We start from the raw sequence: 13,544 nt of genomic DNA, 5'->3' as shown, positions 1-13,544 counted from the left end.
TCTGTCTCTGTAGGTTTGCCTGTTTTGGACACTTAATTTAAATGGAATCACAATATTCTTTCACTTAGCAAAATGTTCTCAAGATTCACCATGATGTGGCATGTATCAGTGCTTCATTCCTTTTTATGCTGAGTAATATTCCACTGTGGATATACTCTATTTTGCTTATCTATTCACCAGTGAATGGACATTTGGATACCCTAAAGTTATACTATTGACTTTTAATGAGTCAGTAAATTACTTTTTATGGTTAAATATTTTTGAAACAGTGAAAGAGTTGTAATATAGATGGCTCTGAATCAAATATTGGAACGTGTGATTTGATGAGTGATCAGTATGATTTGATGGAGGCAGTGAATAATATATGGGAGTGTAAGACAGTCCTAGAAAATCAGGAATATATCATTTATGTAACAATGCCACATTTGTGTATTAGGTGTCAATTCACATTTGAGGTTTCATAGTTATAAATCCCAATGTTTCATAATTATGATGTGATGGCTTCCAGAGTGGAAACCTGTGCCTTAAAAATTCTGCTCTGAGTGTTTATCACCAGCTGACCACCCACTTCTCTTTCACTTTCACAGTCAGTGAAGGTAGTTTATGTTTGTCTGTGACACAAGACTCAGATTCCCCACCCTTCTCCTCTCCAAAGGCTCTGAAGCACACAGACTTTTTCAAACTTTATCAGTGTTTTCACTGCTAACAATGATAGAAAAAATAGAAGTTAAATATCACAATCAGGAGGTCTCCAAGAATCCTAAGAAATCTTTAAAAGTGTTAGTTATGGTTGTCCCTAGTCATCATCTAAATATAACTGGGATTCAGGCTGTTGTCCTCTAGCTCAGCATCCCAACCTTCTGAGATGTTCCCTTGGGAGAGGGCGATCTCTTCGTTGTAGAGGGGATGGACCATATGACTTGTGTTTCTTGACACTGAAAGTCTGTAATCTCCATCAATTCCTCAGTTAACATATTTCATTATATCTTTAATCAAGTGTAGGTGAGAGAGTGCAGACTTTGGAAGTCAGATAGACCTGGGTTTGAAACCCAGTGTGTTAATTTTCCATAGTTGTGTAACAAATTACCACAAACTTAGTGGCTTGAACACATGCTAATTATCTGTTTCTGTGGGTCAGGAGTTCAGGCATGGTTTACCTGGGTTCTGTGCTTCAGAGCCTCCCAAGGTTATAATCAAGGTGTCAGTCAGGACAGGCTTCTCATCTGGAGGCTCCACTGCTAAAACCTGAACTTCTAAACTAGTGACTTTAACTGCCTGGATGTGTTTATTTATGCATTTCATCAAGTTTGGGAAGTTTTTGCCCACATAGTCTTTCTATCCCCGTCTCTCTCTTCTCTCCTCCTGGGACTCCTGTTATGTCTTTTTTTTTTTTTTTCCAGTAAAGCTTCTCAGAGTGTGGTCCTTAAGCCAGAAACATCAGCATCACATGGGAAGTTGTGAGAAGTGTAAATTGTCAGGCCCTACCCCAGGTATACTGAAGATACTCTGGGGATGATGCCCAGCAATCTGTGTTTTAACGAGCCCTTTAGGCAATTTTGATGCATGCTAAGGTTTGAGAAGCACTTTTTTAGACAGTTTGAGTTTATTGATTTAGGTTAGTCATCATTTAGGTAGGACACAATCCTCCTACTCACTGAAACACACGCACAAAGTGTTATTAGGAAAGTTGCCACATATACAGGTTATCAAGGATAGATACGCAAAAATGTAGTTGTGAATTGTTACTGTGGGAGGCCAGAGGAAGAGCATTGGACACAAAAATTTATCTTAAAATTGGAGCACTGTAACCATCAGGTCCAGGCTAAGGTGAGAAAAAGCCCATAGAACCATTATGATTTGAACAAAGGAGATGATGAGATAGCAGAGTGGAGTGGAAGTGTGGTGTTGAGCAACTTTCTCCATGGGCTGGGAAGAATCCATTTCTACTTTGGCCCCCAAATCCATTGCTGAGCCAAGTACACTTTTATCATTATTAAAATGGAAGTATTTGTGGAAGTGATTACAAGGCAGGATATAGTGCAAAAGAAGATTCTATGAGCATGTTTAAAAATTGTAATGAACAATTTTGAAAATAAGCAAAAGTAGAGAGAATTGTACTATAAACCTCTGTAGATTTATAATCCAACTTGTGAGGTAGTTGGTATGAGGACCAAATGAGAGCATGTTTGTAAAGCCTTTAGCCTAGAGCCTTAATCTCAGTGAGCTTTCAGTAATGGCTTATGTGCTAGTAAGTGTTCAATAAAAAAGGGAGAAATGCTCACTAGAGGTTTCTTGAAGGAATTTGATCTTATACAATTGTGGGGGCTGATTTCACAGGCTGTATGAGGCTGTTGTCTTATGCGTGGTGATAGGGCCCAAAGTCAGCAGGATGAGCTGGAACCTGCATCAGTCACAATCACTGACCCCAAGCCTCCAACTTCAGTGATGTGAGTGACCAGCAGAAAATGGTGTCCTTTGTCATGGAGGTAAATGCACAGCTGGCCCAAGGGTTGGAGTTGCTACTGTAGGATTGGGTGGGAGCTGGAAGAACTATGGGCCTGGCTGCTGCCCCGTGCCAGTAAGGTAGGATGTGAGCTGCAAGAGAGCCTGGTACCCTACAGTGACCTTTCAAACATAAAGAGTAGGGCTGTGACTTCACTTTTGCCTTTTAAACCTCATGCAAGATGTTTCTTATAGCTAGCTAATCCAGAATTACATAGGGAAGAGAATTCAGGGATATGGAGTTTCCATTATCCATTACTATGTAACAAACTACCCCCAAGCCCATAGCTTAAAACAGTAGCAATCATGTATTTAGCTCAGGATTATGCAGTTTGGGCAGGCCTCAGTGAGGACAGCTCATCTGTGCTCCATCTGGTGTCAGCTAGGGTGGCTCCAAAGACTTGTCAGAGGCTGGCTGGGGACTGGAAATATCTGAAGGCGCCCTCACTCTCATGTCTGGTGGTTGATGTTGTCAGCTGGAACAGCTGGCACTCTCCTTCTGTGTGGTCTCTCTGGCATGACAGCTTCATGGTGGCCAGACTTCTTATTAGAGGTTCAGGGTTCCAAAGATACAAGACAAGACAGAGAGAGACAGACAGACAGTGACAGAGAGGCAGATGAAGTTTCTATTCTGGTTCTGCCATTTATTAGCTATATCACTTTTAGCAAGTCATTTATTATTTTCTCTGAACCTCAGTTCTCAAATATTAAAAATCAGGACTTATAGCTGGAGTTGCCTGGGGTGGGGAGGGTATAGCTCAAGTGGTAGAGCATATGCTTGGCATGCACAAGGTCCTGGGTTCAATATCCAGTACTTCCTCTAAAAATAATAAATAAATAAATAAATAAATAAATAAATAAATAAATAAATAAATAAGCCTAATTACCTCCCCTCCCACCCCCCCAAAAAAAGAAGAAAAGAACAAAAAAGAACTACAAAAACAAACAAAATAATTAACAAAATGACAGTACATACATATCTATTGATAATTACTTGAAATGTAAATGGTCTAAATGCTCCAATCAAAAACAAAACTGGAATTCTCCAGAAGAAGACCCTAAGTCAATAATTTGAGTCAAAGTAGTTTATTTGGAAATTAGTCCCAGGAAATACCAGAAGGGAGGTGAGAAGGATACAAGGAAGGGAAGGAAGCTGTAGAAGGTACTTAATCAAGTAACCCCTGTGGGTAACTTGAGCTTAAAACCTTTGGGGAACCCTGGGGAAACACTGTAGAATCTATGTCTCAGAGGCATCTCACCCAGGGGTTAAAGGAGCTGGGATATTTATAAATCAACTCCCAGGAGTCATTGGTTGAGGACTCTGGGGGTGGGGGTGGACAGGGGCATTAATTCCCCAGCACCTTTGGCCTGCTGAGTTCTAGGCAGGTGGGAAAAATCCTCAGATAAAGATCTATAAGTGCTGTGGGAGGAAAATTAAGTAGGTTTGCACTGAAAATATTAAGAATTGAAGGGATATAAACAGAGCACTGACAAGGTTTGCTACAGAGGATATTAGTAATTTTTTAATGTTGTTAGGTAGTTAAAATGAGATGATGCACAAAAAAAATCCATTCCTGGTGTGATGGCTGCTCTCCTTCCTTTGGCAGCCCCCACAGCAGGATTCGAGAGAGGCAGTCCAGAGGTAATGGAGTCTTCAATACTGTCAACTTCTAAAAGTCAGCCTCAAAAAATGGCAGTAGTTTCAGTGGATTAGCCACCTCCCTCAAGGCTGATTCTGTAAATTTTACATACACTTCTAATAACCTGTCACCCTAGGGAAACTCAGACCTCCCCAGTGGTTCCTGGTAACTGAATCTTACGCACATAAGGGTAGCTATCTTTTTTAGTCTTTAATCAAGCTCCCACCCCTTCCAGATCCCCCCTCCCACCGTGTGTTCTCCAACTCATGATCTGGTGACATTGTCCAAAAATGGCTGCAAACCAACATTATAATGGTATGGGACTCCAAAGTTTGTAGTCATTTGATAGTTAACTGCGTATCTTTGAAGGCTTTGAAGAATGACATAATCCAATCTTTGGGGAAATTTCGGTGTGAAGGAGAAGAGGAAGGGAAAGAGGGAAAAGCAGTGTATGTGTTAGTTACTACAACTACCCATTTTGAGGCATGCGAGAAGCCCTGAGTAGGCATGAAGTGCAGTGACTGGACTGTAAAGGAAGAGACCAGTGTGAAAGTGGCAAAGCTTGGTGTCTCATAAGCAATGGCCTCGTGTTGGAAGACTTGGGTTCCAGTGCAATATGCCGCTGCCAGCCTTGCACTGTTCCTCGAGTGTTTCTCTATGTATAGGGCGGGAATGGCAGTACCTCGCAGGGTTACAGCGGGGCGCGAGGGGATAGCGCCGGCTACGCGCTCAGCACGGTGTCTGCAACAGGGTAAAGCGCGCCAATCCTGGTTTCTCCTCTGTTAAGAAAAAGGCGACGGAGGTAATACCATCCGTATCCCAGAGGTTGCCGTAAGTAGTGAGTGCTGTAAGCACCAGGCAAGTAATAAGCACCCAACCCCAGCCCGTCGCCCCCTTTTGCCCCCACGCCGGGAGAGACTCGGATGAGACTGGCGGACAAAACGTGCTCCTGCCTGCGGCTCCCAGGCCACCCCTCTGCGCTACTCTCGCGGAGCGCTGTTGCCGGGGCCCGGGCACCGCCCAGCTCTAGCGCGGGCCAATGGTAGGGCGGCCCGGGCACCGCCCTGCTCCAGCGCGGGCCAATAGCGACGCGGCGCGGGCACCGCCCTGCTCCAGCGAGGACCAATAGTAGCGTGGCCCGGAGCGGGGCCCGCCCCCAGTCGGGCGGGGAGGTGGAGAGGCGGTCACCGACTCCGCCCCACTCCCCTCTGACCCGGTGTCTCGTCTCTCTGTCTTCCTGTTCCAAACCACGTGGACGCGCCGGGGGCTGCGGGGCTGCGGGAGAGAACCCGGGCCGCCACTGCCGCTGTCGCCGCCGCCGCCAGACTCACGGCCCCCGCGTCCGTCCTAAGTCGCCTCGCCCCGGCCGCCGGCGCCTTTGCGGAGGGCGTGCACATGGCGACCCAGGCGCACTCCCTCAGCTACGCGGGCTGCAACTTCTTGCGCCAGCGTCTGGTCCTGTCCACTCTGAGCGGGCGCCCAGTCAAAATCCGAAAGATTCGGGCCAGAGACGACAATCCGGGCCTTCGAGGTAACTCCGGAAAGGGCAGCGCGCGGGGTGGGCGCGGGGGCGGAGGGGAGACGGCCCGCGGAGAACCTCCCGGTCCCGCGGGCGCGTGAGGGAGGGCTCGTGGCGCGTCGCCCCCACGCCCGAACGCGCCAGAGGCTGTGGCGGAGGCGGGGTCGGGCCCCGCGGGGTGCGCTCAGCTGCGCGCTGCGCTCGGCGTCTCCCGGGCGCTGGTAGTAAACAGCTACACGTTTTCCAGCGTTACGTGTTGCAACATATCCCAGGCATCGCCCCCTCGCTTGTCTTCAGTTCCTCTTGCTCTCGCCATAAACCTCTCAAAGGAGAAAAACAATTTGTTGGACCCAAATGTGTTGAAGGAGACGATATAAAGATGGAGAGAAATTTGGAGAGAAAAGTACCACTGGTTGGTTCCGTCCCCCGTCCCAAAACAGGTCTCAGAAGCAGCTGCCCCTCTGGACACCGGCTGTCCCTGTCGCCATGATTTCTCGGCTGCCCTCACACATCTCCTTGAGTGTGTATTAAAGAATTTAAAAAAAATTCTTTGTTTGTTTTCAGCCGTGACTGTGATTGATGTGCGCAGGACAGGAGCTTTGAGATAAATTTTTAACAGTCATGGGCCTAATTGCCTTGACGTTAGTTGGCAATTGGTGACAAGCGCTAAACTACCGGCTTCTAAGCTCTCTTTTTGCCCCACAAAGGTAGATAGATGAATAATAGGCCCCATTTAAACCCACGTCAAGTTAAATGACTCAAAATTTCATCTGATCCCCTGGAGTAAGACACATGCATTTAAAAGCTTCTGTCTGGCTATCCCAAATTGGGGAAAAAAGTTAAAGAAATAGAAAGAAAAACCTATCTGCAGATTGAAGGAGAGGGTTTGCATTTGGTCCTAGAAGCTTTCTGGGTCCTGTTGATGTGTTTAATTTTGCACTGGCTCCTATACTAAGTGGCCAGCCATTTCATTATCTGTCTGAATACATCGTCTGGATGGTTACAGTTCTGCCTCTCTTGAATGGTGATTGGTTGCACACAAAGGGAAAATGCCATGTCACTGATGGAGGTAGAAGGTTAGGAAGGAAAAACCAGATGAACCTCAGTACCATGGAGAGGAACCTGGTGACATAGGAAAGACTTGTGTTGGTACATGGTTACCACCCTCACTGTACTGCTCAAAAACACTGAGGAAGTTAGGAGGGACAGCTGGCATGATTTCTGCCAAGTGTTCTTCCCTTCAATATATCTTACCCTTATTTTGAGTCTGGCCCTTGGGCAAAGCAATTATTTGATTGGTCTTCTCTGTGGCATTCCCAGCCAGCTCTCTTCATCCCTAGTTTGGCGTAGAGAACTCACCACTTGCTGGATTTGGTAAGAAGTCAGGCTTCTACTTCAATGAACACTAGGCCTACATTTTTTTTTTTTTAAAGAAAGAAAGAGAGGTACCTTAGCCTGGAGACCTGGGATTTCTAATTTATAGTGCCCGTAAGACACAAGTTAGTGGTTGTCTTTTCACAGGTGGCCTCCAAACTAGTATTTAACGTTCCAGAGAATGTTTCCCTCTCTCCCTCTTGCACTCTTTGTGAGCATCTCTTTACTGCCACGTGAACATAAACAGGGCTTGGCCACTTGGCATTTTCCTGAAAGGATGGTACCTGAGGAAGGTAGTACTGGTTGGCGGATGTGCTGGTATTTTAGGAGGAGCACTATGTATAGCCTTATTTGCCTTACTTTATTAATATCTAGGGGAAAAAAAGAGGCCTCTAATTTAGACCCTCTTGTGCTGGATTCAAGGCCTCAGAAGCCCTGTAGACATTTGCTTAATTTTTTAAAGAGGGAACTGTATATATGTACATGCATTCATGTAGACACGTGTCCATATATATATACACATGTAAGTGTGTATACTTGCACAAATACACATAAATACATGCAGCCCCTGACACATGATATGTGATCATAGTCAAACAAGTCTGTGGTCAAACGAGCTTGACTGGAGATGTAGCCAACAGGCTATCTTACCTAACATCTCCCTTTCCTACTCTTCCTGACTCAGATTCTGAAAGCTGGAAAAAACTGAGCATTTCCAATAAAATCTTCAGTTCAAGTGCAAAAATGACATTTCTGTAAGGTGCTTGCTTAAATATCCCCCCTGGTGTGAGTTTTGGAGGGTTGGGGTGGTGCCTCTGTAACAGTCATTTGGAAAAGGTTTACTGAGCCCCATTATGTGCAGAGCTTTGTGGAGGTGTAAATGTGAGAAGCTCGTTGACCCACTCTCAGGGAGCTTTATGAGGAAGAGCTTGAGAGGTTAGTTTGAGGAACTTGAAGTAGGAAGTTGTAAAGGGGCTCAGCAGAGTTGGAGCATAGGCTTCCCTGGGGATTATGAAGGAAGGCTCTCTGGATGTTCTGATCTGAACAGATAGAATTGAGATAGTGGCAGTGGGAGTCCTTGTTAGTGAAAAAACAGCTTTTAAGTCAGAAAGTTCTTCATTTTCTTTATTATGTGGAGGTAAAAATCTTTGTCATGGTCATAGTAGCTTGAGGGTTAAGAGCTTGGGCTTTTGCTATTTGCTCTTGGACCTCATGATCCTGAGTTTTTTCACCTGTAAAGTGGGGCCAGGACTAACGTCTTCAGAGGGTTATTGTGAGGATTAAATGAAATAATACTTCAAAGTGCACTGAACAGTGCCTGGTGTATAGGAAGACTAAATGTTAGCTGGCTTTTTTATTACATAATTTCTACACATCAGGAATAGTTCTGCTCTTTGGCATTCGAGATCTGTTCCTGCTTCTATACAGAAACTTTTCAAATATATAAAGAGAATTACGCCTTCTCTTTGTCTTCTTTTCAGTCTAAAGGTTTCTTTTTAGGTGGTGGCTTCCAAATATTGTATGTTTTATGTATAACTGTAGTGGTTTTTAACCAGGCACAGTTTTGCTCCCCAGGGGATGTTTGGCAGTGTTTGGAGATGTTTTTGGTTGTCACAACTGGGAGGCATCCAGTGGGTAGAACCTAGGGATGCTTAATACCTGAGAGTGCACTGGACAGCTCCCCACACAAAGAAATATTCTGTCCAAAATACCAGTGCAGCTGTTGAAAAACCCTGGTCTATGAGACTTAATTATTAAGCTTTTTATTTTCCTCATATCCCTAATGGTTGGAAATAACCGCATGAGGTACCAAGAAAACTGCATAAGGACTCAGAAGGGGCTGAGACACAAGTCAAACTCTGTGACTTCAGGCAGATCTTTTACTCTCTTAAATAAAACTGCCTCCTTTGAAAGAGGAATGGTAAAGAATGAGAATTTGAATCCCAAAGGAAGATGATCCCAGAATGATTTGTACTAATTATGTAGCCACACGTGTAATTTTTACTTCACTCTTAAGGACTGTGAACAATTATATTGTCTCATTAGACCCTTTCCGTCAGTGAGGAGGAAAAAAATATTTTTTGTTGCTGTTTTACTGAAGGTAAAGAAGGTAAGACATAGTTAAATAAGATAGCTGGTGAAGTTGAACATGCACTGAGTGATAGAGTTGGAAACAGATGGCTACCAGCTCCAGCCTGGAAGGCCTGCTCTCCCATCTAACTGCTTGATGGACTTGAGTGTCCTCATGTTATAAAGCAGCTGTCCAAAGTGCCTCTGTTTCTGAATTTCATGAGAGCTGTCTCTTGCAGGGTTCCGTTGAGTTAATATTTTCTGGGGAAAGTGAGATCCATATGGAAAGAATTCCACAAGAATGATAATTTTTTAAAGTGGTAATACCGAAGTGATGGATTGGGTAAGAGCACTGGCTTAGCAGTTAGTACCCGGAACGGCTCCTACCAAGTCCCTGAGAGGTTGCATGACTCAGCCCCACTGGCTTTCCTGCGAAACTGGAGAGGAGAGTTACTTTGTCCCATGGGAGTGTTGCACATGGCTTAAGCAGATGAGATTCTGAAAGAGGAGGGGTAAGTGAAATACTAATAAAAAGAATTCTCTAAAATGTATTGAGGAAACATGCCACATAGAGGGTCTTAAAGGTGAAAATCTGGCAAACGAATTGGATCTTCTAAAAGGAGAATTGTAAAGGAAAACTATTTTTCTCCTAAACTTTCAGTACTTCTGACACCAGATATGTGGTCCCCCCCCCCAACCACCAAGCAGTTCTCCAATTTTCAATGGGAACTCACTGGGTATCCTACAGATTTAACTCAATTCTGACATTGTCTACATGGCAGTAGCATCAAATCCCACAGGTTAAGGACTCAGTCCCACAAGACTGCCCCCTACATCCCCAGATGCCGATCACAAGTCCCAGTAGCAAGTCCAGGCCACTGGTACTTCCGACCAACCAGCCATAAAACAGGAGTTTCCCTAGTCTCCTCCTTGGCTTGATAATTTGCCAAAATGTCTCATGAAGCTCAGGGTAACATTTATTTATATTTACCAGTTTATTATAAAGAATAATAATGGATATAGATGAACAGCCAGATGAAGATGTACATAGGGTGAGGTCCAGAAGCAGGAGCTTCTGTTCTTGTGGAACAGAGTTGACCACCCTCCCAAAATGTGGATATCTTCATTAACCTGAAAGTTCTCTCCTTGTTCGAGAATATTTATGGGGCTTAATCTCCGGGCACAGCTCCACTCCCCCAGAGGTGAGTGGGCGGGACTGAAAGTTCCAGCCTCCAATCACTTGGTCTCTCTGATGACCAGCCCCATTCTGAGGCTCTCAAGGGGCTCCACCCTCAGTCAGCTCATCAGCGTAAACTCAAGTGTGCTCTAAATGGGCACCATATAAATAAGTTTTAAAGACTTACCTGAAGCTCCAAAACTTCCAAGGATTTTAGGAGCTCTGTGCCAGGAACAAAGACCAAATATATTTCCTGTTATACCACAAAGATGTACCTATATTTTATTTCAGTATGATCTGGGACTCAAAATTGTTGAGAGACGACTGGAATTGAAAGCCTGATGACTATAGTAATTCTAAATATAGATTAAATACTATATTGTTGTTTAGGAACCTACCCTCTTATGCCTCTGTTAACTTAAAATTTGCTCCCATGTCATGATTATCAAAAGAAGATACTCATTTTTTAAAGACAAATGCTGAGAGTCTTAATGGTCTATTTTCAGGTTTGCTGTTGCTTGGAAGCTGCAAAATGCTATTCCAGATGGAACTGTGCACCATCTTTTTTTTTAAAAAACCAAATTTTTTATTTTGAGATAATTATAGATTCACATGCAGTTGTGAAAAATGATACAGGGGGATCCTGTCTACTTTTTTTTTTTAACCGAAGTACAGTCAATTACAGTGTGTCAATCTCTGGTGTATGGCACAATGTCCCAGTCATGCATATACATACATATACTCATTTTCATATTTTTTTCCATTAAAGGTTATTACAAGATAATCCTGTCTACTCTTTACCCAGTTTGTCTCAATGGTAGCATCTGGAAAAACTCTAGTACAGTATTAAAACGAGGATATTGACATTGATAAAAGTGAAGATACTTAGCATTTCCATCACCACGAGGATTCCTTAGGTTGCCCTTTTATAGCCACACCCACTTCCCTCCTATCCCTTCCTGCTCCTTAATTCTTGGGGATCACTAATCTTATCCATTTTGTGATTTTGTTATTTGAAGAATATTATGTAAATGGAATCATACACTTAGTAACCTTTTGCGGTTGACTTTTTAAAATTAGTGTGATTCTCTGTAGATTGATCCAAGTTGTTGTGTTTATCTACTTTGTTCCTTTTTGTTGTTGAATGGTAAAGTACCACAGTTTTTTTAAACTGTTCACCTGTTGAAAGACATCTGGATTATTTCTAGTTTTTTGGGTAGTATGAATAAGGTTGCTATAAAAATTTGTGTACAGATTTTTATGTGGACATAAAAATGTGTCCGGTCTTTCTCTCTTACATGGCTTGTCTTTCTCTGGGACAAATGCCCAGGAGTGCAATTGCTGGACTGCATGGAAATTTGTTCGTTTAAGGAACTGTCAACCTGTTTTCCGGTTTGGCCTTACCGTTTTATATTCCTACCAGCAATGTAGGAATGTTTCATTTTCTCTACATCCTTGTCAGCATTTGGTATTGTCACTATTTTTAATTTTAGCCATTCTGGTAGGTGTATAGTGCTGTCTTGTAGTTTAATTTGCACATTTCTAATGGCTAATGATGTTGAACAGCTTTTCTTGTCTTTTCCCATTTTCTAGTAGGATTGTTTTTTTCTGTTAAGTTATGAGAGTTCTTTACATATTCTAGTCCTTTGTAAATATGGTTTGCTAGTATTTTATCCCACTCTGTAGCTTGTCCTTTTATTCTCTTATGGTCTTCTGCAGAGGAAAAGATTTTGATTATTTTTTAGCATTTTTTATTGATTTATAATCATTTTACAATGTTGTGTAGAATTCCAGTGTAGAGCACCATTTTTCAGTTATACATGAACATATATATATTCATTGTCACATTTGTTTCTCTGTGAGCTACCATAAGATCTTGTATATATTTCCCTGTGCTGTGCAGTATAATCTTGTCTATCTATTCTACATTTTGAAATCCCAGTCTATCTCTTCCCACCCCCTAAAAGATTTTGATTTTAATGAAATAGAATTTATCTGTTTTTTTCTTTTATTGTTTGTGCTTTTGTTGTTAAGAACTGTTTGCCTAGACCTAGATCCTGAAGATTGTCTATTTTTTCTAAAAGTTTTATAGTTTTACATTTTATATTTAAATTAATTTTTGTATGAGATTTAAAGCTTAGGCTGATGTTCATTCTTTGCCTATGGATATTCAGCTGCTCTAGCACCAGTATTTGTTGAAATGGCTATCTTTCTCCCGTTTAACCACTTTTATACCTTTGTGAAAAAACCCATTGAGCATATTCGTGTGGGTCTCTTTCTGGTTTCTCTTTTCTGTTCCACTGATCTATATGTCTATCCCTTTGTCAAAGTCACACTGTCTTTTTTAAAAAATTATTTAATTTTTTTTTTATTTTGAGGGGGAGGTAACTAGGTTTATTTATTTTTTTAGAGGTACTGGGGATTGAACTTAAGACCTCGTGCATGCTAAGCATGTGCTCTACCACTTAAGCTGTGCCCTCCTCCCCAAAGCCACACTGTCTTTTTTTTTTTTTTTAACATTTTTTATTGATTCATAATCATTTTACAGTGTTGTGTCAAATTCCAGTGTTCAGCACAATTTTTCAGTCATTCATGGACATATAGCCACACTGTCTTGATTACTGTACTTATAAAGTTTTGAAATTGGGTAGGCTGATCCCTCCAACTTTATTATTGTTTTTCATGATTGTTTTGCTATTCTAGTTCCTTTGCATTTTCATATAAAGTTTAGAATAATCTTGTCTATACCTATAAAAAAAATCTTGTTAGGAATTTGAATTGAGGGAGAATTGTCATCTTTACTGTATTGAATCTTCTAATTCATGAGCATACTAAATCTCTCCATTTATTTAGATCTTTCTTTTCTTTCAATCAGGATTCTATAGTTTTTAGCATATTAAGTCTTGTACATGTTTTGTTAATTTACACTTAAGTGTTTAACTTTTTTAACAAACTGTAAATGGTATGGAATTTTAAATTGTCACCTCCATGTGTTCATTGATAGTATATAGAAATAGAGCTCTTTTTTTTTTGGATGTTTATCTTGTGCCCCACAACCTTGCTAATTTACTTACAATTCTAGACTTTTTTTTTTATGTATAGGTCCTTTGGGATTTTTTTATGTAGACAAATCATGTCATCTGCAGATAGAAACAGTTTTATTTCCTCTTTTCTGAACTTTATGCCTTTTATTTCCTTCTTATTGCACTGGGTAGGACTTCCAGCACTATGTTAAATAAAAGTAATGAGAGCAAACCTCCTT

General features: G+C 42.0%; 1 protein-coding gene across 3 annotated transcripts in view; it reads left to right on the top strand.

Moving 5' to 3' along the window:
* The first annotated feature begins 5,145 nt into the window (after window positions 1–5,145).
* RCL1 (RNA terminal phosphate cyclase like 1) overlaps window positions 5,146–13,544 on the top strand; it is an 81,235-nt gene continuing 72,836 nt past the window's right edge. The window contains exon 1 of one of the 3 annotated variants that reach the window (XM_072959485.1): window positions 5,146–5,673. In XM_072959485.1, coding sequence (XP_072815586.1) covers window positions 5,538–5,673 — 136 coding nt within the window. In that variant the 5' untranslated portion in view covers window positions 5,146–5,537. The remainder of the gene's footprint in view (window positions 5,674–13,544) is intronic. The other 2 variants (XM_031676943.2, XM_031676942.2) reach the window with 2 other exon arrangements.

The sequence above is a fragment of the Vicugna pacos genome, chromosome 4 (genome assembly GCF_048564905.1).
Source record: "Vicugna pacos chromosome 4, VicPac4, whole genome shotgun sequence".
Classification (NCBI taxonomy): domain Eukaryota; kingdom Metazoa; phylum Chordata; class Mammalia; order Artiodactyla; family Camelidae; genus Vicugna; species Vicugna pacos.
Note: the sequence above shows the minus strand (reverse complement) of the source record. Positions and strands in the feature narration are given on the sequence as shown.